Here is a 26,120-nt window from a genome sequence, read left to right on the forward strand (position 1 = left end):
GACGTCACGGGAAGGCGGGAAATCCAAGGGTTGCTACGAAACAGAGTTGGGGCGGGCGTCGCGACGAGGGGCGGAACTAAAATAAGGTGGCTTTAGTACAACTCGAATCTTTTAGGATGTTACCCGCTCAAAGCCTATTATGCAGTATACAGGGATAGGAAACTGCCTTTTTTACATTGGAGACGACTTGACCGGTGACTGTTTCCGGTTGGGGGGCACTTGGCTGTTTGAAGGCTGACTGGAAAGGGGAAGGTTTTTTGTCATGGCAGCTGCACGGGTATTACATCGGGGCGCCTCTTTGATGAGGACGCGACTTCTCTCCCAGGCTCCAAGGGCGAGGCTCGGTTGGTGGCAGCGGGCCCATTCAGGGCGAGGAGGAAGCGAGGTGCAGTTGTCGTGGGACAGGCATCTTTCTTGCGCTTTCCCCCTACTTCTTGTCAGTTCTTGTGATTCGGATGTTCCGGGGTGAAGGATAACAAATCCAGCGCTATCGTGATGGATCAGTCAACTCTACGGGAAGTTCCCTCTTATTCTCTTCACACACACTGTATTTTTTATGCCTCACTCTCCTATACCTAGGAAAGGAAGCTGCGGCAAGAAGGGTTTTAAAAAAAATTAAAGATGGTCCAGAGTCGAGGTTAAATTTGAGTACAAATTAAACCTTATATGAAAAAAGAGAACGAGATATGTTGATTAATCCACTCAAAGGACGAACCGAATCACAACCGTGTCGAATCCCTTTCTGTCTGTGATATCTTTACTACATTATGGTATGCTTTTTAGGAGGGTTGTTGAAAACCGTATCTGTTTATAGACTTCGAAACAATATAAAAGTTTTAAATTCTAAATTCCTAAATATATTCAAAAGTGAAGTAATTGTTACATTATATACATCTATTAAATGCATTGTATATACAATGGCAACAGGAGCATTGTCAGTCTGGAGTATTTGATATGTATTTATATTAACACTAGCATGATACAGGGTTTGTTTGTTTTTTTAAATTAATTCGTCCATTTCAACCCAGAAAGTGCCCCAAATGTTTAATATTACCATAACCTTAATATATCTAAATCAACAAATCAAGGGTGTTCAAAAGATCATACACAGCTGTTTTGATAGGGCGTCATTCAGTCTTTGTTGTGGCTCCTGTCTTGTGGAACACCCTGTCTGAGATCAGGAATGGCCCCACACTTATATCATTCTGTATATGCAAAACATAAGGCCATTTGTATAAAGGGATTAGAAGATAAAAAAAGGAAAAATTGGAGGTGGTGTTTTGGTAAGGGACTAGGATTATAGTTATTACAGTGTTAATTGTTAGAGGTTTTTATTTTTTATGATAGTATTCATTGGTCCTGAATACTGACACCTTTTTCAGGGGTTCTCCCAAATCCTGGTCTTCATGCACTGGCCCACCCCACTCAGCAAGAGATAAAGAGCAGAGCCTCAGGAACAGCCTAGCTGGAAATTAGCACAGCCCTTGTATATGAGTACTGACACATTTTTTCAACAACAAAAAACTTGCTTGTTATACATATAATCTTGCTACAATATACCATCTTGTACTTTTGTTATGTACTTTCTGCATTGTTTATGGTATGTCATGTATTAGACAGTTTTGTTTGCATTGTTTTCTATTGCTGTGATCGTAGTTCCTTTTCCATTGTTTATTGGATGTTTTGCTCTATCTGATAGAATTGTTTTTTTATATTTTGTAATCTGCCTTGAGTCTCAGCAAGAAAAGTGGGCTATGAATGAAGTAAATAAATTTTAGAAATGTGCGTGAGTTTTATAGATGGGGATTTGAGAATACCGAGGACTTACCAGGATCTAGGGCAGGGGTGGGCAACTTGATTAATGTTAGAGACACATAGAATAAATGTCAGATATTTGAAAGCTGGAAGACATGAACAAATGTTATACACATGTCTTTATTAAAACTCTTAATACTTTCTTTGTACAGAAAGATAAAATACAAGGAAACTCACATGCACCATATAAATCACTGGCCACTGTTTGCATGATTATGCATCTCTCTTAGCCTTGAAATCAAGGTTAGTAAATACAGGTCCTACAAGAGCTATGAAAGTAAGGGGGAATCCTGTTGTGCCCTCTTTACTTTCATCCCAGTTTCTTGCTCAGCTCTTGTGCTCTCCTTCCCTGCTCTAGGTCCCTGGACGACCTCTGTGGTGGAAAAGAGCTTGCAAGCCTGCCAATTTTTTCCTCCTTCCCTATTTCACACATGGCAGAAATAGTCAGCCACTGGGTCAGTGTTCAGATGCTGTCTGAGGTCCTGATGCAAAGCATGTTTACTTGAGAGGAAGCCTGCATTAAGTTCCTCCTTGTCCTCTGGGAGCTGCACAATATGTGTCAAAAAGTCACATGTGGCTCCCAAGCTACAGTTTGGTATAGGGGGGTGGTATTCAAAATGGTAGGCAATAGTATAAATGTATTTTTTTTCTTGCAAAAACTGTAACAGAATACAGAAATAAAACTTACTCAAGTTGCCTATTCAACTTAGTGACAGTATGAATAATACAACAGAAATTATATCTGAAAAAGGTATACAAAAGGGTATACAAAAATTAAAGAGCCCTCCATTAAATTGTTTACTAGCCCATTAACCAAGGCATAAACAAAGAAATCAGTGCTCTGAATATTTCATTAGACTAAAAATGTGGTTTTTAATAATGTTTGAAAAACTAACAACTTTTTCTCAAATGCTGAGGTTACTAAAGGAAGAAGTTTAATGCCAGAAATTAAACTGTAAGTTTAATATTGGATAGATGCATGAATGGAAACTAAAAACTATATCACTGTAGTTGGGAGGTGGGTGGGGAAAGGAATCCCATTTTTTCCACTCCTGCTGCTCCCTGTGACCCCTGCTGTGATTACCTCTCCACCTCCACCACACAGCAGACAATAGGAAAGCTGAGCTTACTTTCCTTTCCCCCCTTCCCCCCTCCCACAGATGGCCACAGAAGGCGTATGAGCCTTCTTCTGCTGGCCAACTGATTGGATTCTAGGCTTGGAGCTGAATGGCTATTGAACATGATTCTTCTCCAAGCTCTGTCATCTGGCCAATGGTGGCAAAGGAGACTGGGAACAGAAAATGTGTAGGGCATGCTTTCTGCTTCTTGCATAACTCTCCCCTCCCCACTATTTGTTAGCTTTAAAAAACAAACATTATTTGTTTTCTGATTGTTCTGCAAACCTAGCCTTGCACAAAAATCCCGCTTTGTATCTAGCCCCATTGTGCGGTGCTCAAGAGCCATGTTCAGAATTTTATATATATATATATATACATATGTGTATATATGTATGTGTGTATATATGTATGTGTGTGTGTATATATGTATGTGTGTGTGTATATATATATATATACAGGGCTTTTTTTGTAAAAAAAGCCCAGTAGGAACTCATTAGTATGCGAGGCCACACCTCTGACATAAGCATCATTTGCATACTAGGCCACACCTCTGACATCAGCATCATTTGCATAATAGGCCGCACCTCGGCATCACCATCATTTGCATAATAGGGCACACCTTGGACATCACCATCATTTGCATGCAAGGCCATGCCTTTGACATCACCAGAAGTATGGTCATCTAGCCACAGCCACCTCTAAGATGAGTTAGTGTGAGCTAGCTCACAGTTTTTTGACTTCCAGCTCACACATTTTTGTCTTAGCTTGGAAAGATAGCCCCAGGCACACTGATTTATGCAGTAGCTCACAACTTTAATGCCAGTAGCTCACAAAATTGAATTCTAGCTCACAGGATTACACAGCTTAGAGAGAGTATTGCTTGGGAGGTCCTCTCATCTAAATAGTAACCAGGGTCAACATCCAGGAGCACATGAAGCTGCCTTATACTGGTCCATCAAGGTCAGTATTGTCTGTTCAGACTGGCAGCAGCTCTCCAGGGCCATAGCCCTTTGTAGTTTATAAGATCAGGATAGTCTGGGCTATTAAGGTCATGGTTTCAGGCATAAGGGCTAGAAAACTGCTCTTTGAATGAAAGTGGGAGATCCGTAGGAAACAGAATTGTTCTGTATTTCCATGTTCCTCTAGAACTGTGCCATATAAACATACACATCTATACAGTCCTTCCAAAAGTTAACAGTTATTCCAGGAGATTTCAGTGCAATCCACTGAGATAATTTCTCCATATTCTCATTGTATCTATAATTCACATTTTAAGATAGCTTCAGAGGATAGCTGTATTGGTCTGCAGGAGAACAGCTAGACTGAAGTCCATTGGCATCAGAGACCAACAATATTTTTGAGGTCCATCGGGGAGGCTGGAAAAGGCTGCTGAAGTGTGGTTTGGTCCCCCAACCCCAGCCGTCCATCGGGGAGGCAGGAAAAGGCTGCTGAAGCACAGTTTGGCCCCCCGACCCTGGCCAGATGTCTGTAATGCCGCACAAGTGCAGTTGGGCCCCCTGACCCTGGCCAGACGTCTATAAGCTAGGAGGATGCCGTGCAAGTGCAGTTGGGCCCCCTGACCCTGGCCAGATGTTGGGGAGCCAGGAGGATGCCACACAGGCGCGGCCTGGCCCTCTGACTCTGGCTGGACCTTGGGGAGCCTAGAAGACGCCACACAAGCGCGGCTTGGCCCCCTGACCCCTGCTGGCCAGCCGGGAAACTGGCTGGGCTGAGGTGGGATGCAGGCATGGGCAGCCGGTGTTCCGGCTGAAAAAAAGCCCTGTATTTATATATAAACTTTCTGGTCTCTGTGAAGACAAAGCAGCAAAACCAGACCACCTGCAAGCAAGTGTGTGTGTGTGTGGGGTACTCTTTATATTGTAAGGGGAACAAGGTATGCAGAAAAAAAATAAGACTTTGTACATTAAGTAAAAGATACATACACTCCCCAAGCAGCCTAGGGATTGAAAATGCTTCAAAAAGTAAAGATTAGTGAGAATAACGGAGTGTTAATTAAAAGGTACAAAGAGGTACAGGAAAAATTCTTTTCAAGCCCCTGAGAATTTTGATAATCCTGGAGGGAAAGGGTTAAGATTTAAAAAAAACAACAACCAAACCCATTACTTGAGCTTGTTGAATTCTATAAATGTATATAGAGTATGTGATTTAAATAAGTTATATAGACATGCAGTTTTGGTTAAAGGAGTGTTGACTGCATTTTTGAACCCAACTTGGAATTTTAAAAAAGTTGTTTAAAAATCAATGGACTTAAAAAAAAAACACAACTGGATATAACTTCATAGTCTGAAAGCGTTACGTTAAGGTTAAAGTCCATTAAGATGCAAACTTAACTATTTGGTAATAAGTTGTGTAGAAATCGAGGATATTTCATAATAAATGTAGTTAGGATCAGGCTGTGTTTATACTAGAATATATTTTGAATAATTGTAATCTGGTTAATGATAAAGCTAAAAATAAACACAAACTTGCATCTCCTGATAGTGACCGTCACGTGTTGGTCATCAGGACTCACATACAAGGCAGGGCCTAAACACTTAGTAACGCTTATTTTCTCAAATATTTTCTCAAGTTGCTACAGGATGTAGCTCCCCAAAATGTGAAATGGATATACAGCTGATTTGCAAGTGGAATTTGCAGGATGTTATGGGAGAAATTGCCAGGACACCTAACATGAAATAGGAGTCTGTTATTGATGTACAGTGATATATGTTTGTACTTAAGTCTGTTTTTGCACTTATCCAGCCAGGCTAAGCTCTGTATGAATGTGTTTGAATGCCTCACTTTGAACGGAAGTTGCTGGTTCAGTATAAAGACGAAACATTTTCTGAAAGCTTTCACCTTGAAGGATGTCAGCTGGGTGGCTTGTACTTATTATTTATTTATTTTCTTCAACTTTTATCCCTCCCTCCCCCACAAGCAGGTTAAGGGTGGGTCACAACATTCTTAAAAACATACCAAATTTAAACATACTACAAGATTTAAACAGAATATAATCATAAAACAATTAAAAACAATTTATATACATAAAACCTTAAGAGGTAGCAGCAAGTAATTTAATGGATAAAATTAGATTCCAATTTCAATGCAGCTGCAGATTTAAGCAAAAACAAGAGAAGCAGGCGAGTGAGCAAGCAGCTAAGATGGAACTGTAGTGCTGCTAGGCATAACTAAGGTAGGCCGAACAGTGCAGGGCAGCAGAGGCCATTATGGTTGAGTTATTGTCACCTTGACTATAGGCCTGGTGGAACATCTCCATTTTATAGGGTCTGTGGAACTGCAATAGATCCTGCAGGGGCTGGATCTCACTAGGGAAAGGGTTCCACCTGGCTGGAGAAATGAGACCAGCCACTGTAGAGCTGTCCCATGTATTCACCAATCCTGGAAATATCTTAAATGCCATGGGTTAAGGTAGTTACCACGTTTCAAATATAGTGGTTCAATAATCCCAAAGCATGGTCTGGTGCAATATGAATGATTCCTGTGTTTACACATCCTTCTTCCCTTGTGGGCTGTGACAGGGAACCAACAAAATACATCTAAAGCAGAAAACTATGGTTTGAGCTTTCCCTCTAAACCATGTTTACAAACCAGTTTGATGCTGGTTTATAGTCTTGTTATGAAGGGCATGTGCAAACCATCAAAATTTGCTAGTTCTGCTGTAATGGCAAACTATGGTTTCCACATTACTAATCAAGTTGAACCCTACAAAGAGAAGAGGGAAGGCATGAGGTCAAGGCTTGTTTGCATAGTGCGAAACCACGAGGCTGAGCTATTTTTTTTTAGAGTTCCATCCAACTTGGTGTATCTGGTTTTTATGTCAAAAGCGCAGGCTTATCCAAATCATTTTCTTGTTATTTCCAAGTCACTCTGTTTATGATTTTAGTTTTTGTGTCTTTTTTTCAGGTGCATGGAAAACCCAGGTGTTTTAGAAAAGGGCTTGCATTATCAGTACTGTCTTACTTGGGATATGAAGCATATATATTAATCTCCCCGTCTTCTATGGTTCATGCTGATAACCAAAGTAAGATTATTTTTTTAATTGCAATTGTAAATCTGTCTGCTTTGTGTTACAGAATCTTGCTGCTAACATTTTCCTGTTACGATGAATGAAACCAAATGAAAATGATTTCTTAAGAGATGTTAGAATTTGTGTGTCTGGTTTTATTACAGTAGTGGCTTTTGATTGGCTACTATTTTGACTTTTTTCCTGCTCTGACTTACCACAAATAGGTGACATTCTAGATCAAGCAGACTACCTGTATGGCAGTGGAGAAACTGAAAAACTCTGTCATCTGCTAGAGCAGCACAAAGACAGGTACATTGCTGTTTATTACTCTTTTGCATCTTGTAATCAGTGTCCATTGTGCATTTCATTTAATCCATTTTTAACACAGTGAAACCAGCACTAAAATCAAAGATGATATACTGCTTAGCTAACTGGTCAGATATTCCAAGAAGCCAATATGGAGAAATTTGCAGAAAATGCAGGGACAAGGGCTGTTTATGCCCTGGCACTGCATAGGTAGAGTAGCAGCATAACAAAGCTCCTACTACCCTCTGGTTAAGATGTCTGGCAATTCCAAAGAGAAAGAATTGGCTTGTCTACTTAGCACAACTGCTTGTAAAAATAGAGTGCTCTGCTGCTGCTCAGAAACCGAAAAAAGGGCATGTAATTCCTTAGAGAAGTGCTTATGTTCATGCCTGTTGACTTAGCCAACCAATAAGACAGTTTTAAAAACTGAGGCTGTTTGGATGCAGAATGTGAGAATGATCATTGTGATAAAAGTACTAGATAAGACATATCCCTTGGTTTCCAATTTGGTTTGAGAAATACATCAGTCTGTACTTTATGTGCCTGCTGCATGGGGATGGTTATGTTCTGGGAAGCAGCATCAAAATGAATTAAAAATCAGACAGGATATGATGGATGAGGCATAATTGATAGAGTATGCAGTAAACTTGGTAGTCCAAGGCCGTGCTATGCATTGTTAACGCCAAACCTGTACCTTGGCAGTCTTAGAAGCTTGTGAGCTGTGTAACAAATTCATGATCTAGTAACTGATAGCTTGTTTAATGAATTAAAGCATCCTGATGGTGTGTTTCTGTTTAGTGAAAATGCACAGTTACTGTGGCGCCTGGCACGAGCATCACGTGACCTAGCTCAACTTAGTCAGACTTCTCCAGAGAGAAAGAAAGAGTTGACATATGAAGCCCTTGATTATGCAAAGAAAGCCCTTGAAAAAGACCCATCCTGTTTTGCAGTACACAAGGTGAGCTAGGCAGTGTAATTTAAGTAACACTATTTCCTGCCCCTTCATATGTAGAAATAGGAAGGGAAATGTGTATAACTTAGATTTGAGTCTAGTAACGCCTTAGAGACCAACAAGATTTTCAGGGTATAAGTTTTCAAGAGTTAAAGTTTCTTTCATTAGATATTGGGAAACTTTAACTTTCTCGTCTCTAAGGTGCTACTGGAATCAATTCAAACTGTTCTACAGCTACCCTCTGAATCTATGAGTGTAAGAGCGCTTTGAATATCAAAAGGACTGACATCCAATATCAGTAATGGTATCATTGGCAGTTGCTGTCAACTTGTAAAATAAACTCTTTCAAATTTATTTGACATCCACCAGAATAGTTAATAGTAGTAGTAATGGAAGGAAATAATTAAATCCTCTCTAAGGATCACCAGTGGTATTTAACTATTTATTGACTTGAATGTCATTGTAACGTGTAATGTTTCCTGTATAAACAAGCATGGAAAGTGCTTTTGCTTTCCTTGTGAAATCACTTTTCCCTCATGCATGGCTAAATAATTACTTATTTTGAATTTGACTAAACTAATCTCTGAAATAACTGAAATGGCAAACTGCTTTGTGCTTGCTTTGCAAAGCAGAATTCCAAACTGGAAGAAATTGCAGTTTGAAGTACTTGTGAAGAAATATTAATATTTTCTTTGATAGTATGTTAAAGACAGACAAAATAGCTTGATTGGTTAACATGAAATTGTAGTGTTACAGAAGATGGAGAGGTTTTTCTTCATTAGGCAGATATACACATCCATGTATCTGAGACTTGAACGTTCACATGAGTAATTAACAAATCTTAAAGCTGAGGGAAGACTAACTCTTGAAGTATCATCATTACTTTTCATTGATATTGGTGATTTAAACAACTTGCATAGGTATTGAACTAAAAAAATTAATATAGTATTTGCAGAATGAGTGGACTTGTACATTTGATAACTTGCCTAAAAGGGTAGTAATTGCAGATTTCTTGTCACCAAATCTAACTTTCAGTATTTCTAAATAATCTTTTAAATATATATTTGTTTAGTGGTATGCCATCTGCATCAGTGATGTGGGAGATTATGAAGGATTAAAGAAGAAAATTGCAAATGCTTTTGTTATCAAGGAACACTTCCAGGTATTTAAAATAATTTTCGATTTGTATCATTTTAGTTTCACACTGTGTGTCCTGATATTTTACTATTTAGCAGAAAAGTTCATTCAAAAATGGATGGAATTGTCTTCACTGTTCTTTCCCTTGCCTTGTAAACTCTCACTTTGCCCTGTCATATTGTTCCTAGAATCCACTGAAACCTCCTAACACCTGGGGCATAATTTTAGCTGGCTTATGCAAGCACCTCTCTGCCTTATCAGTATTTTTTGGGAATATTTCGACTTTCCAAATGTATTTGAGTTTTCTTGTGAAACCCCCCCACCTACCCCCCCTCAAAAAAAAAACACCTTAGAAAATCCCAGCTATATTTGGGGATTTTGGGTAGATCTGAAAACAGCAGAAAAGAAGATATTGGATTTATATATTGGATTTATATCCCGCCCTATACTCTTGAGTCTCAGAGTCGTCACAATCTCCTTTACCTCCCCCACAACAGACACCCTGTGAGGTAGGTGGGGCTAAGAGAGCTCTTACAGCAGCTGCCCTTCCAAGGACAACTCTTAAGAACGCTATGGTTGACTCAAGACCATTCCAGCAGGTGCAAGTGGAGGAGCGGGGAATCAAACCTCATTCTCCCAGATAAAAGTCCACACACTTAACCACTACACCAAACTGGCTCTCTGCTCCCACCTCTCATCTGTTTGTTGGGCAGGGTTATGCAGCTCCTTTAAACTTTAAAGGACTGCAGATGTCTGCCCAAGGATTAGGTGGGGCAGCTAGGCTGCCCTCTCCTGCCAGCTGGTTTAAACAGGGCTGCAAGAGAAGCCAGCCCAAGATCAGCTGGGTTGGTGGGGAGTTGAGAGCTCCCCACCAGTGCAACTCTTTGGTGCCTTCACCTGCTGCCTAGCGGTGGGAGAGAGCAGCAGCTCAGCTGAGATGGCTATGCCCTGTAGGGAACCAATGGCTTCCTGCAGGTGCAGCTTTGCACTGCCTTCTCCAGCCACCCAGTTTAAACCAGGCGATAGGAAAGGGCAGCCTAGCTGGGATCAGCTGTACCCATGGGGAGCCAATCAATGTTCTTACAATACATTTTGCAGCCTGCCCCTGCCCAAAACGCTGATTTATTCACCGAAGAACTGTTTGTGTTAGAGATTGAATGGAACAGAAACAGTGCTTTTAGTTTGTTGAACCATTTATCTAATTGGTGATCTGCTATAAAAGTGTAATAGGACGGAAGCTTTTCTAGAGTATAATGAGATTCTCCAGAAATATGATTTTGGCATGACTGCATACTGGGGAGAAGAGTTTTAGAAGAGCATCAGTTTTAAGCCTTAGCTTGCCAAACAGCTTTTATATCTTACCTTGTCTTGGCAGAAAGCGATTGAGCTGAATCCCAAGGATGCCACTTCACTTCATCTTATGGGCATCTGGTAAGAGCCTTTTTAAACAAAACAAAACTTTTGACATGAATATTTTCTTTTAGAATGACTTGTAGCCAGTGTTCCCTTTAAGCTGAGTTAGTATGAGCTAGCTCAGTTTTTTAGCCTCTGGCTCACATTTTTATTTTAGCTCAGGAAAAATGGCCCCAGAGCAAACTAATTTATGCAGTCGCTCACAATTTTAATGCCAATAGCTCATGAAGTAAAATTTTTGCTCATAAGACTCCACAGCTTAGAGGGAGCATTAGCTGTATTATAAGATAGCTGCCTAATAAAAGCACTTTTTGGAACAAGGCCTATATTGGCCAGTTCGATGAAAGTGGCTTTGTGTTTTAAAAAGGGGTGTGCGTGTGTGTAAATATATATTATAATCCCTGCTAAGTGTCTTGAATTGTTCAAATAGATGATGATTGTGGTCATCCTCCAGGAGAGGTATCAACAGAATTTTCTTCTTGGTTAACCGAATGGTTTAGATTCAATTTATCAGCATTCTTCATTAGCATCTGTTTCTCTGTCTGGCCGTTCATCAGGATTATAAAGTATTACTTGCTGGCTTCATACCCCAAAGGACACACTTTTGTGTGAGTGAGATTTTACCAAGGGAGCAGGACTGAGAGATTACTTCTTGGATACCATTTCTTTCTTGTAATGTCTGCTGATTAAACACAGTTTTGGTGTAGCTGTTTAAAGCTGAACTTGCGATTGTATAGCCACTTGAAACATCCTAGGTTGAGTATTGTAAATTTCTTGTATCTTTATTCCATTTTAAGCCAAGCAACGTGGTACATGGAAAGTCTGCTATGTCTGTGGGATAAAATAAATATAGGTGATTGAAATGAGAGCCAGTTTGGTGTAGTGGTTAAGTGCGTTGACTCTTATCTGGGAGAACCAGGTTTGATTCCTCACTCCTTCACTTGCACCTGCTGGAATGGCCTTGGATTAGCCATAGTTATAGCAGAGGTTGTCCTTGAAAGGGCAGCTGCTGTGAGAGCCCTCTCAGCCCCATCCACCTCACAGGGTGTTTGTTGTGGGGGGAGAAGATAAAGGAGATTGTAAACCATTCTGAGTCTCTGATTCAGAGAGAAGGGCGGGGTATAAATCTGCAGTTCTTCACAACCTGAAAGAGGTACTTGTTAAACCAATTCCATGTCATTCATTGGCTGGTATTCTGATACTAAACACACCACTTTGAACTGTGTTATTCAAATCTGCTGCAGCATGTGATCAAGTTAGTTTACATACATTAGGTTATATCACTGTACTGTAATATTACATGGTAGATGTCCGGGGTCAGCCCAGACTGATCCAGCATATGCAGTGACCATCCCAGTGCCCTCCCCCAAAGGGTCCAAATCCCAGACCCCTCCTCCCTTTTCTGTACAAGCCATGCAAGGAGACCCCAGGCCCATGGGAGACAAAGGTGGTGAGCTTCGCACCCAGAGCCCTGGGGCTGACAAGAAGGGAAGCAGCAGAAGCAATAATGGGACCATCCAGTCCTGGCGCAGGAGACTGCATGGCCGAGGAGTGTCAGGCCCACCACAGGACAAGTTTGGAGCTGCCACAGAGAACAGTAGGCCATGCATATATGGAGTACTGTGGAGTACATGTATTTGGAGTACATTTGGAGTACTGTGTGCAATTCTGGTCACCGCACCTCAAAAAATTTTTTATAGCATTGGAAAAAGTCCAGAAAAGGGCAACTAGAATGATTAAAGGTTTGGAACACTTTCCCTATAAAGAAAGGTTAAAACTCTTGGGGCTCTTTAGCTTGGAGAAACGTCAACTGCGGGGTGATATGATAGAGGTTTACAAGATTATGCATGGGATAAAGAAAGTAGAGAAAGAAGTCCTTTTCTCCCTTTCTCACAATACAAGAACTCGTGGGCATTCAATGAAATTGCTGAGCAGTCAGTTTAAAATGGATAAAAGGAAGTACTTCTTCACCCAAAGGGTGATTAACATGTGGAATTCACTGCCACAGGAGGTGGTGGCGGCTACAAGCATAGCCAGCTTTAAGAGGGGATTGGATAAAAATATGGAGCAGAGGTCCATCAGTGGCTATTAGCCACAGTGTGTGTGTGTGTATTGGCCACTGTGTGATACAGAGTGTTGGACTGGATGGGCCATTGGCCTGATCCAACATGGCTTCTCTTATGTTCTTATATGGGAGCCAGGGATGCAGGAGGGCAAGGCTGCAGCATCTTCCCTGCCTGGCAAAGGGTAGATGCTCAGCCAGAGCTGGCCTTGGCATCTCCAGCTATAAGTGGCGGAGAAGCTAGCCAATGGAGCACACAGACCTGGGTCTCAGAAGGTTCAGAGGGAGTGTGCATGCAGAGTCCAGGCAAAGAGATGGAGGGGTGGTGGCCAGTGCTCCCTCTGAGTTAGTGTGAGCTAGCTCCATTTTTTAGCCTCTGGCTCACACATTTCTGTCTTAGCTCAGAAAGGATGGCTCCAGAGCAAACTAATTTATGCAGTAGCCAAATTGCTTGTTCACAACTTTAATGCCAGTAGTCACAAAGTAGGATTTTTTCTCACAAAATTCCACAGTTTAGGGAACACTGGTAGTGGCATAACCTCCCTCACCCTTTAATCTGAGATGGCTTCCACCTCCCAGAAGACAGGGGTGGAGCATAAAGGAGCAGATAAGGGAGATAGGGACAAGGTGGTAATCAGCAGGACACCCAGGGGACGGCCAGGAATACTGACAGTAGATGAAATTAGTGTTAAGCTTTTCAGTTAAGACAGTGGAAATACAGCTTTTGTTCTTTTTTCTGCGAGACATGAGTCTCCCAATAGTTCAATTATAATTTGATTTCCTATGACTAATTCATATCAGTATTTAACAGAAATTGTGCATCTAGATAGAACTACAAAGAAATAAATGAAAGATCTTGAGATAAAAAACCATTGTAGTCAAACAGACTTGGGGAGTAGTTTCTCTTTATTTAATATATTGAAAAACATAAGACTTGCAATTTTAAAAAATACTTAGAAGGGCTGCACAGAACCTAAGGGCTGCTTGTTCTTCATGGCACTGTTGGAGGTTTCGGGGAACAAAGAAAGTCCTCAATCTAAATTCATGGATGGTTCTACTGTGCCACAGCTGCTGTGTTGCAGTGTGGAATAGCAGCTGTTATTAGACCTGGGCTCAAATCTCTACTCAGCTGTTAAGCTTCCTAGGAGACCTTGAGCCCGACTATGTATCTCAGCCTACCGTATCTCACAGGAAGGTTGCAAGAGTAAGGGTGGGGGCGGGGGCGGGGGCAGGAGACTGTGCATGTTGTCCACAGGCCCTTAGAGAGATAGGATAAAAATGTAACAAAACAACTAAGTGTGACTTAGCTAATACTGTCTTAGTTGTCTGCTCTGTAGGCACTTCATTCATTCCTGATGTCTCCTCACAATCACTTTTTGAGTTTATTTATTGGATGTTCTGTCTGGGAGAGTTGGACTAGATCTTTGGGGCTCTTTTAGCTGAAGTACAAAAATCTGCCTTTGGAAGTTCCAATATACTTCCAATGTAGAGGTCTAAAACATACAACATCTCTTTCATTTGTTGTAGGTGTTATACATTTGCTGAAATGCCATGGTACCAAAGCAAGATAGCTGCAGTTTTATTTGCAACCCCACCCGGCTCCACCTATGATGAGGTATTGTGTACTAATACCCACAGCATAGATTTTTCTGTGTTAGTTTGGTGTTATCATTGTAAGAGGAGGATTTAGCAGATAATTTAAAGGGTTTGATTGTAGTGTAGTAAAATAGACAAAATTTGACCTTTTAAAGAAATATCACTACACTGGAGCTGATTAGCTAGCTTTTAACTAAGCATCATAGCAAAACCAGGACACATGTCAAGCAAACAAATTTTCATTGATTTAAATAGTATTTCCTAAATAAACATGTCCTCCTTAAATTGCATTCTCTTTATATATAAAAAAAGCATAGGAGTATGAAGAACATCAGTCATCTTGCAATGTTGCTCATTCTGTAGAATATTTAGTCCTCAGCTAAAGGGACTTGGATTACTTCTGCAATACTTGACTAACTTTAATGTCATTGTTTTCCAGGCCCTACGGTACTTTCAGAAGGCTGAAGATAGTAAGTTTGTAGGAAACTTGCTGTACTTGTCTGTGGGCATTTCAAATGTAAACCTCAAACACTACAAAGTCTCTTTTACACCCATGGCTAACATCAGAAATATAGAGACAGACAACATAGGCAAATGCAACATCTTCACATGACTTTCTCTAGAAGTTAACAATAAAGTTGTAGGTGGCAATACCTGTGTCTTTTAAGACACTCTCCGATTTTGTATACTGTCCTGCCATGAAAAACCTTAGTAGGTCTTGAATAGGAAAGTGACACTGTTTCTCATATCCACCGAATTAAAACCTACGGAGGTGTTCTGTGATCAGAAACGTGGGTCAGCATAACCCTTGTTTCATATTCTCCTAAAAGTGCTATGCACCATGTCTGGAACTTTCTTCAAAACTATATATATAAACATATGTAAGGAAGCATCTTTCTTCTTGGTAGAGAGCCAGTTAAATAATGCCCTATTTGTTAAGAAGCAGTAAGTAATATTTCACCAAATAGTGTGGGCAGGCCCTAGAAAAATGCATATGTGCATGTGCTCTGCAAATCATTACCTCTTTATTATGAAATAATTTTGTAGTAATTCTGCTTTTTATACCTGCTTGTGAAGTAAGTAGAATTTGCGTCATTTCTAGCCTCAGTTGTGTCTGGGGAAATGGAACAACCCAGCAGTTCTCCAATTTTAGCAATCTGAGGAAACTCATCGCAATATTTTTGCTAAACCTTCAAGCCTCCTTTCTCATTGGCATGTCACATACAACCAGCCCCTTTTTCCTTTAAGGGGAAATAATCAGCTTCCTCCTTTCAGAGGTTTAAGGGAAAAAATTTTTGTTGTCTGTACATGGCCTTCATGGTCTTGTCTGGAAGGTAGTTGATTCTTTTGCACCACAGCTCAACAGGCCATCATCCAAATTCTAATTATCCCACTCTCAGTGGGAAGGAGCTTTTCACTGAAAACAGCAAGAAGGCTGAATCAACAGTGGTGGGAAAAACCACTGAAAAAATCTTTGGCAGATGCTGTTAGAAATAGAAAGACCAGAGCTGCACATAACCAGAACATCTGGTATTCAAATAAAAACCATCATTGGCAGCTGTTTAAGTAGCCCCCACCCCAATCTTTGCACTTGAAAATAGACTGAAAACCCATCCAATTTTACACAGAAAGTAACTGCGAAAATCTCATTGATGCCACTCAATTTGAATTCCTAGGGCTGAGTTCCTAGCAATCAGCACATTCTCAGGCCAGTGCACTGATGTGATCTAGAAGCTAGGTGAGTTGTGGTTAGGGTTGCCAAGCCCAATTCAAGAAATATCTGGGGACTTTGGGGGTGGAGCCAGGAGACATTGGGAGCAAGGATGTGACAAGCATAATTGAACTCCAAGGGAGTTCTGATCATCACATTTAAAGGGACAGCACACCTTTTTAAATGCCTTCCTTCCATAGGAAATAATTAAGGATGGGGCATCTTCTTTTGGGGCTCATAGAATCGGACCCCCTGGTCCAATCGTTTTGAAACTTGGGGGCTATTTTGGGGAGAGGCACTAGATGCTACACTGAAAATTTGGTGCCTCTACCTCAAAAAACAGCCCCCTCAGAGCCCCTGATACCTCCAGATCAATTCCCCATTATACCCTATGAGAATCGATCTCCACATAGCGAATAATGAAGTCCCCAGCAGACATTTCCTTCCCTTTCCCCTCCCCCGGGTTTCTGGCCACTCTGAAGCGAGAGATTTGCATCTCTACTCATGAGTTGCTGCCAACTTCTTCAAAGTAACACAGACACACCATCCCAAAAGGAAGCCTTAACAATTGGAGACTGAAGCCTCTGGAGGTGGAAAGTCACATGGTGGCTTTGGGGGCAGGGCTTCCCCCCACCGGCCAGCTTACTGGGGGCAGGAAGGAGCCTGGGAAAGCGGAAGAGCCCCCACTTTGACCTGGGGATTGGCAAGCCTAGTTGTGGTGGCAGCTCTACAAGTGCCCATCCTCTGAAAGAAGAAGCTGATTCTTTCTCCATCTCCTGAAGTGAAGAGTTCTTGCTCCAGTTTTGAAAATGTAGAAGCTATGTTTTCATGTTATTTGGATGACATACAAACTGCTCATACTCTGTCCATGCAAAGGGACCTTGGAGTACCTTCATGAACCAAAAGGGAATCCCCATACCCTATTTTGAGAAATGCTGCCTTCACATAGCAAGGTAAACCGTGGTGGAATTTTAAATACTACAAAGTAGGGAAAGTTCTATATTGTATGTTTTGGTATCACCCTTGTTTTTAACAAAAATATTTCATAAATAGTAATTTAACTGTTGGAAAACACTTTAACAAGGTAACAACTTTTTATTTTGTTACCATTTTTTGTAGTTGAACCAAACTTCTACAGTAAAAATTTGCTGTTCTTGGGAAAGACATACATGAAATTAAACAACAGAAAGATGGCCCTTTTGTGGTTAACAAAAGCCAAGGAACGGGTAGCCCATACAGAGGAAGATAAGCAGGTAAAATAATCCAGTGGTTGTCACTGCAGTCCAACAGAAATGTAACATTTCTCTGTATTTTTTCAGGCTTTCTTTTTTTTTTGCAATATTTCAAATGTGCTGGAAAAATATGAACTCCAATCTTATTGCTATATACGAACGCAGTACATTAATAACTTGTGTGCTTCAAAACGGAAGCTTTGTTTCACTTACCGTGAAGCTTCTTTCTCGGTGGTCTTTACTACTGGTAGTGGGTCAGTCCTTACTACTGGGAATGTAGCTCCTCCTCTTCCAGGATAGGGCTGGCTCAAACTTGATCCTTGAGGGGAGGGGCTTATCCCCTGGTTTCCCAGTCATATCCAAGCCTCGCCTCCCAACTCCACTACTAAAAACAGGGAAGGAAAAAACATACTCCCCCCCCAAAGGTTTTCCAACATCAGACTACCCCTCTGTAGTCAAAGACCTACATTAGAGGAGCTCTAAAAGGAACCCAGAAAAAAACAGAGAACCCTGCTCTCAGGAAGAAGAAACTTGCAGGGAATAAAACACAGCATAATGATCTGTCTGAACCTAGATAGATCTTGAGCAAATTGTCCATACTTGGAAGCTGCGTCACGTCAATGGGTGGGGTAGGACTGACCCACTCTAGGACCACCAAGAAAGAAGCTTCACGGTAAGTGAAGCAAAGCTTCCGTTCTTCGTTGGTCCTGGTAGTGGGTCAGTCCCTACTACTGGGACATAACAAAGTAGTGCATCCCAGGGTGGGTTTAGCAGCTTCCCCAGGCAGACAGCATGCTACTGAAAGCAACCTGTGTTGAGGCCATCTTATCTATCCAGTAATGCCTGGTAAAGGAATGAATTAACTTCCATGTGGCTGCCTTACAAATAACTTCCAGTGAAGGAAAAGAACCAGGGTGGCCACTCCCCTCAAAGGGTGAGCTGTAAAACTTTGGGGAGGATCTAAATTTTCAGCTTTATAGGCCTCCCTGATACAGCCCCTCAACCACCAATGTAAGGTTGAAGCTGTGAACTGCTTCCCTAAAGATGCTCTGCTAAAGGAGAGGAGCAAGGCCTCAGTGGATCTGAGTGGGTTAGTCCTGTCTGGGCAGAACATAGGACCCAAGAAGATTTAAACACTCTTTTGTTCTATCAAGTAATGGGTTATAACAGAATGAAGCTAATTTGCATGGTCTGATCTGTGAAAAGGGAATTAACTTTAGGAATAACCACCAGTGCTGGATGTCACACAACCAATACTCTCTCTAAGCTGCAGAGTCCTGTGAGCCAAAACCCAACCTTTGCGCCACCAACACCTGATGACTAAAATAGCCACCACTTGTCTTATCAGGGTAGTGGAACCAAGGCCTTTCTCTAGAGCAGTCTCTTAAAAAGGCCACCACATAACTCATTGTGCTGCCAGTGGATCTAACCTTTATCTACATCTGAGACTGAAAGGACCCTTCAAATGTTACTATATACACTATTGGCAGAGACTCTGTGGGGGCCAACATAGTGTGACCACTTGAGTGGTACCAATGCCATCTAGTTGTTGCCTCTCAACATCTAGTTAGTGAGGTTGAATATTTGCAGCTGGGTATGATATGCTGCCCCCTGCACTAGCAGGTCCTCCTGCATCAGAAGTATCCAAGTGTCTACTACAGAGGGTCTGAACTGGACCCTTCTGAGCAAGAAGGAAGCAATTACTATCTCTGCTCCTTGTTTTATAATCTACTAGAACAGTTTCTGGATAATCTGAAGTGGTGGAAAGGCATACAGAAGACCCCTTGACCAATCTTTGTTCAGTGGGTCTGTGCTACTTCCTTTTGATTTTGTAATCTGGACATGAATAGTTTTAGATGAAGATTGTCCTCTATAATCAAGAGGTCTACTCTTGGTGCCCTGAATTTCTGACACCTCTGTAGAAAGACTTTTCAGTTGAGCATCCATTATGTTTGCTCTACCATTTGTCAACCCAGCCAGACAACTATCAAGTTGTTCTGACCACTGCATGAATAGCTTTTGGGGACTGAAGATGGTGCTCTGCCCAACAGATCAGTTGCCCGTGTGTAAAGTCTGGACATGAGTCCCCTCCCCCCCCCGCTTGTGGACATAGGTTTTGGCTGTAGTGTTGTCCATCTGGACTAAAACATGATGTCCCTTCTGAATGTTCTTGAACTGCATCAGTGCCAACCTGATAGTTCCAGAAGTTTATGCTTTACCCCACTCTGGGGGAAACCAGGTCCCCCCGAGTCATCTGACCTTGAAAATGTGCTACCCATCTCAACGGACTTGCATCCATCATCACCACCAACCTCTGTGGACCCTCAGGGATTACCCCTTGAGGAACAACCTGAGACCATCTGCCACCAGAGATCCAATCTGAATTTTACCAGAAAGTGAGGTCTCAGCACTTTTGTGTGAGATCTAGGTCTAGGGACCTAGAATGGGAGGGGGAACTACTGAGGAGGGTAAGCACAAAAAGCCTGGTCCACTGAAGGATCTCATACAGGGACCCTCATGCCTAGGAGATGGGCCAGAAGCATCAGCTGTATGGAATTCATCCCCATTACCTGTGGCAACCTATGAATTTTTGGTATCTTTATTGTGAGAAGAACACTCCATCCCAAATAATGCCGATCAGAACCCCTAGGTGAACAATCACCTGGGTTGGAAACAGTGGACCTCTACATGTTGATGACAAAGCTATGGTCTCTCAGGACCTCCATATTTCATCTGTAAGGACTTGAGAATCTGATCCCAGAATCTGAGACCACCTCAACTAGGATGTCGATTGGAAAGGGGAAATGGTTCAATTCCCTGCAACCACAGAAAGCTATCAGGGGAAAACTAGAAACTTAGTGAAGAAAACCCCAAGAGGAGGACTTCAGACCCAGAGGTAAAGTCCAATATTGAAAATGAAGTCTGTTATATGCAAATCGAAAAAATTTGCAATGGCCTGGAGCTATAGGAATGTTGAAATATGCCTCAGATAGATCTATGAAGGCCATGAAGTCCCCCTGCTGGAAAGCAGCCACAATGTCCTTCAGGGTCTCCATTCTGAATTTCCTGGTGCCTACACCTTGTTAATCCATGTTAAATCCAGGATGACCCTACCATTCCTGTCCTTTGTGGACTATGAAGAACACTGTGATTGTTACTGAAAAGACACAGGTTCTACAGTTCCTATGTCCAGCTGATATAGAAAGGCCAACCGGAGAGGATTGTATTTGTTTGGGAGATCAGTTCTTGGGAACTTCCAGGAAAATGATGGCAAGTACACTTTATCCACAGCAAGCTGGGTACTCATTGTACCAACCACGAAACGACGGAAGGCTGAATAAACCCTGAGCCAGCCACCTGAACCCAGCTTCCGCCGGGATCGAACTCAGATTATGACCAGAGCCTAGACTGCAGTGCTGCAGTTTACCAATCCATGCCATCAGGTTCTTAAACTGGTGACAGACCTGTGCCACCAGAATGCAAACCTCTGTAAATGACCTGCCAATTCTGCTGCCATGTGGGTTCGTGGCATAGTCACACTGAATTTGTTTCTTAGTTCCCTTAGAAGCTTGACGCTGCTTGCCGGAGAAGGAAAATGACCTTTTCTCTCTGGATTTGTGCTACCACTTCCCTTTAAAGGGTTTGTTGTAGCCTGGCCTGGGATCACCTGTCAGAAAAAGATCACCCCCCAAAAAAATTGTTACCACCATTGAAAGAGACTGTTGCCGCTTTAGCTCTTGTTGCTGGGACAGCATCCCAGTATCTGGTGCTGTTCACATTGGTCAGGTCTGCTCTAGTGAAGGGAAAACATATGACTGAGTCACTACAGGGATTTCCCAGTCTCTCAGGGACCCTCTGAAGGACCTGTTCTATCCTCTGGCATGCCATCTGTGGCCATGGGGAACACTGTTCTTTGGCACGTCATCTTTGCCCATGGGGGCACTGAGAAGGATACAAAACAACTGATAGGATTATCCACTGCTGGAAGTCTGGGTTTCTTGGAAGCTCCTGGTATGAGAGAGTAAAACTTAGCAAAAAGATTTAGCCTCAGGCTGTGCTGGCTGTTCCCATCTGGCTTCATCACTGAGTAAAACCCCAGCTGATACAGGCACCCAAGGTGAATTTATTTCCTGACTTTGGCAGTGATTTTATCAGAGCCCTTGGAAAATTCAGCATCATCATCTATTATCCCATTTTGGGTATAAGAAAGGTTGCCAAGACTTCAATGGGTGTCTTATATAAAGCTCTGGGGAAACAGCCTGGCTACTAGGGTAGTAGGCAAAATCTCTGCCTCTTCCTCATGTAATTCAACTTTTTCTTTAACGGAAGAGGTTGAGGACTCAGAACCCCCTTTTTGGTCACTAAACAGAGAACTGCAATCCCTGGGGGGCCTGTAATTTGTTTTGTTCAATTCTCTCTCTCCCTTTTTTAAAAATGGGTTAAAGAATTTACCCACACCTTCATCTCTGCCCCATTTCTTGGGCTTAGAGTCTGACTCTGTCTTTGAGCACTTTTTCCAAAGGTCTCAAGAATCCTTCCTGATTCAGCCTACAGCCATGAGGATTATGGCTTTGGCACCTTCCCCTGAAATATCCATGGTTTGACTCTCAAACTGAGTATTATTATCAGATGAAGGGGAATTTGGCAGTTAGAATTCAGTTAGAATGCTGAGTCCTCCATGTTGAGTCTCTGAGCTGCAACTGAAAGTGAAAGCAGTTCCTCAGCGTGAAGCATTCCTCCCTCTTGGACCCAGGGGCTGATTTAGTATAAGGCAGCTCCTGAAATGGCTGCCTTCCCCTCCTTTTTTCTCCCTGAAGGCCTGCAGCCTGAGGGGAACAATGGGGCCTCATTACACAGGGGAAAAGACAAACCTCCTGCTCCCAACCACACCAGAAGGAAGGGAGGGAGAACTTATTCTTAGCCATTTGCCCACCAGATTCGCTTTACAAGTGAGTAACACGGGTCCAGGCAGAAGAAAAGGGGAAATGCTGGATCTGTGCCCAGGGCACAACCCTACCTTATTTGCAGGGTGCATCCAGCTTGGACCTCCACCAGCCCTGAATAAATCATCTAAGGCAGGATTGATGAAGTCTCAGACTTCTGGGCTAGCACCTTATTCGCAGGGTGCAGCCTTGGATCTCCACCGACTCTGAATAAATCATCTACGTTGGGATTGATGAGGTCTCAGCCTTCTGGGCTAGTGTGCCTGGGCGACGCAGTTCCAGAGACTGCTGCTGACTCTGCCGCTCACTTCTGAGTATCCACGTGTGAGATCATGAAGGAACCAGCCAGGAGGGATGCTAGTGGCAAAAGCAGGAGTCAGTGAAGCTCCAAGACCACTGAGGGACCACCCTGTGGTTTAAGTGTCAAAGGAGCCACGCAGCCGGCTGCTGCAGCGAAGAATGGGATACCAGAGAGGCTTGAGTGCTTGTCTGGTTCCCTGGTCACCTCAATTTCTTTCTTATCAAGATCTTCAAGCTCAACAGAGCTCAAGCCCACACATCCTGCTTCAAAGGCAGGGCCGGTAAGACTGAGAAACCAGGGGATAAGCCCCTCCCCTATAGGATCAAGTTTGAGCCGGCCGTATCCTGGAAGAGGAGGAGCTACATTCCCAGTAGTAAGGACTGACCCACTACCAGTAGTAAGGACCAACCCACTACCAGTACCACCAGAGAACGTATGCATTTCTAATGCAAGCCCATCAGTGTATCTAATTCTCACTGTGGCTTCATCTGCAGATGCTTAAGTCTGTAAATTAGGGCCAAGTGGAGAAAAGGAAGATATTCCTGTAAGTTTGGGGAACACCACCCCAAAATTTGCAGAAAAATCTAAAAACTTATCACTGCTTCCATCTTCAGCTTTTGCTTATTTTGGCAGCCTCTACACAAGAAAACTGTGGCTACATTGTTTGGTGTCAGCCGCTAGGCTGAGCCCAGTTACACAGTGGGAAACATTCAAAGACATGCAGGCGCACTTAATTTCCCCCTGTATCCCTACCTCACACTATTTCTTCATTCCTTCTTCTTGGCAACCCTCACATCCTCAGTTGTCACTGCTCTCTTATCACTTTCCTATCCACCTACCAGGCTACTTTTAGCTATCCCCATCTTCAGCTATATTTCATTTGTACCCATATTTCTCCACAATTGGGACTAAAAGCAGCTTTCATCATTTTCCTGTCCTCCTTTCTATCATCAGAGCAATTTTATGAGGTAAGTTAAGCCCAAAGTTACCCTGTCAGCTTCTGTGGCACAGTGGGAATTGGAATATAGATCTCTCAGATCCTAGTCTGAAATTCTAACCATATACCACAACTAATCTGTTGAGTTGTTAAACATAAATTAGTGATATTTTAGTTCTGCCTTAAATTGTAGAAACATTTAGCCCACTTCAATCACTAAATAGAGTGATTGCCAGCGACTGCTAATCCTACCTGCAAAGTATTTTTTTTAAAAAATCTGACAAGTCCTACAGTGTGCTCACTTCCTGCCTTCATGCTCACTTTGTCTTTATGGCCCTTCTCATACCTTTTGCCTCTTAAATATTTCTCCTATGTGAAGGGACTGAAACTGCTATTGATTTAATCATTTCTTGTTGGGAGAGGAAACCTGAATTAATAACCTTGAAAAGCAATAAATCATAAAGTAATAACAGGAGTATACCCAAAGATCACTTATTTCAATCATAGGTCCCAATATTTATCACATTTGTAGCCTTATTTAATCATTGATTGGTTTTAATGTGAATTTAATATGAATTTATTGTTTTATTATTGTGTTGTTCACCTTAAATGTTGTTAGCCGCCCTGAGCCTGCTTCGGCGGGGGAGGGCGGGATACAAATAAAATTTTACATTACATTATTCCTTCAAGAGCTCAGGAATGCTTTAGATAGCACTTGGTGCATCTGCAGCAGCCTTTCGAGTTAAGTTAGGCTACGAGGAAGTGCCTGACTCGACCAATTGAAACCAAATGTCCCAGATCCATGTGGATCCTCTCAGGGTTTTCTGCATGTAGGAATAAGTATTACAGATAAATTTGTATTTGGTGTGTTACTTTGTAATAAGTTAATGACAGCTTTATCAAAATTTTTGTCTGTCTTATTTCCAGGTCCAAAAAGAAGCTCAGGAATTGCTGAATTCTTTGTGACAAGATTACTAATTAAAATGTATGGTGATCCTTTTGAGCCACTGCTTTTTCATCAGAGAACTTCTAGGTCAGATTTTTCCTGCTATATTGCATTAAGAAGCTCAGATTTTTGTGAAGTACCTTTTTCCATATCAAATTATAAGGTGACAGGTGTGATGTGTTGAAAGGCAGGCAGAAAAAACACCTTAATTGCTCTCTTCTTCAAAGCCTGTTCATCTACAAACTACTAATGTCTTTTTCCAGGGTAATTCTATTTTTCTTTTTGAAGATGTGGAGGAACTGATGTCATCTGTGGGACTGACATTCAGGGGATGACTTGTCAATTTATCAGTTGGTTTTAGGAGTATGAGAAATGTCAATAGGGAAAGCCTTCTACTGTTAAAGCTTATAAATAGTGTTGAATCTTGGGATTTTTCACAGCTTTGGAAGGGTTGTCAGCCGGAATCGGTATTTGGAATGAAGAGAGGATCGAGCTGAAGAAAATGTATGGTCTCCAGGGACAGGAACACTATCATTCCAACTTTAAGTATGACTTAAAATATTTGTCATGAGAGAAAAGCAACCGCCAATAGAAATTAGCTGAAATAAATGGCTAAGACATGAGTATGATTAGGGATGCTTAAATACCCACCAGTTTAGCTCATGTCCTGCTCATCTGTCATGAACCAGCAGCTGATTTTTCAGTGATGTTTGATAGTTCACCAAACCCTGTCATGGCTATTCTGCAGACTGCTTCACTGTATTTCTTTTTAATGACACAGTCCAGTGCAACTAGTTTTTTCTTCATATGCATTTTCAATTAATTGCTTCCCCAGTCTTTGCTGCACAACTCAGTAGGCAGTTGTTAACATACCTTGAAACTGGCAAGATAGATTGCTACCTGCTTATCTCTTGAGAAACATCCTTCTTTTAACAGAAATCCCCTCTTCCACACCTTAACAAAATTTCCCTTAGCCTAAATACTATAGACAGGAATGCTATTTGCCCTTGAGGTTATGCACACTTCTTGCGTATAGTCCAGAAACTTTGTTCCTAGTTAATGATTTCTGTAAACCATTAATTGAGCTGGACATGAGTTCCTGTCTGCCACTTCTGCAGAAATATTTTGACACAACAATATCATGTAACTGCAAATAAGCTAAAGGTTCTGATGTAGAAGAACCAACATGTCTACCCTCTGAAACTGATATAAAGTTAATCATATGTCTTACTGTTTCTAATATCTTTGTTCTGAGGCATATTCAGACCATCCAGACAAGTTAAGCGTACTTAACTTATACTGCCTTACTGTAAAGTAAACCTTTACTCAGATTAAATACAACTTCTTCTGTATTTTAAGTACAAATCTAATGCTCTTCTCCAACAAAGGGTAAACAGAATAGCTGGGGCTATATCCACAGTTTCAAAATAACTACAATCTCACCTAAGAGCCGCTTATAGAGAAATAATATAAAAAAAAATCATATACCACCTATTCCCAAGCATCATAAGCACCATGCTTCCACAAGGGGCATTCAAGCATAAAATATCTGACTTAAAATTTATTATGATTTTTTTAAAAAAAGTGTATGTAGGTGTGCATGCTTGAAAATCATTGCTGACTT

At 41.7% G+C, this 26,120-nt stretch overlaps 1 protein-coding gene across 1 annotated transcript; it reads left to right on the top strand.

Moving 5' to 3' along the window:
- The first annotated feature begins 72 nt into the window (after positions 1–72).
- Positions 73–25,119, top strand: RMDN1 (regulator of microtubule dynamics 1). Its single transcript, XM_060243544.1, has 10 exons — positions 73–385; positions 6,858–6,975; positions 7,185–7,269; positions 8,065–8,224; positions 9,291–9,380; positions 10,731–10,786; positions 14,358–14,445; positions 14,866–14,896; positions 17,257–17,390; positions 24,478–25,119. The coding sequence occupies exons 1-10, from the start codon at positions 263–265 to the stop codon at positions 24,514–24,516; spliced, it is 924 nt and encodes a 307-aa protein (XP_060099527.1). The 5' UTR covers positions 73–262; the 3' UTR covers positions 24,517–25,119.
- The last annotated feature ends 1,001 nt before the right edge of the window (positions 25,120–26,120 follow it).

Source organism: Heteronotia binoei, chromosome 7, assembly GCF_032191835.1.
Source record: "Heteronotia binoei isolate CCM8104 ecotype False Entrance Well chromosome 7, APGP_CSIRO_Hbin_v1, whole genome shotgun sequence".
NCBI classification, from domain to species: Eukaryota; Metazoa; Chordata; class Lepidosauria; order Squamata; family Gekkonidae; genus Heteronotia; species Heteronotia binoei.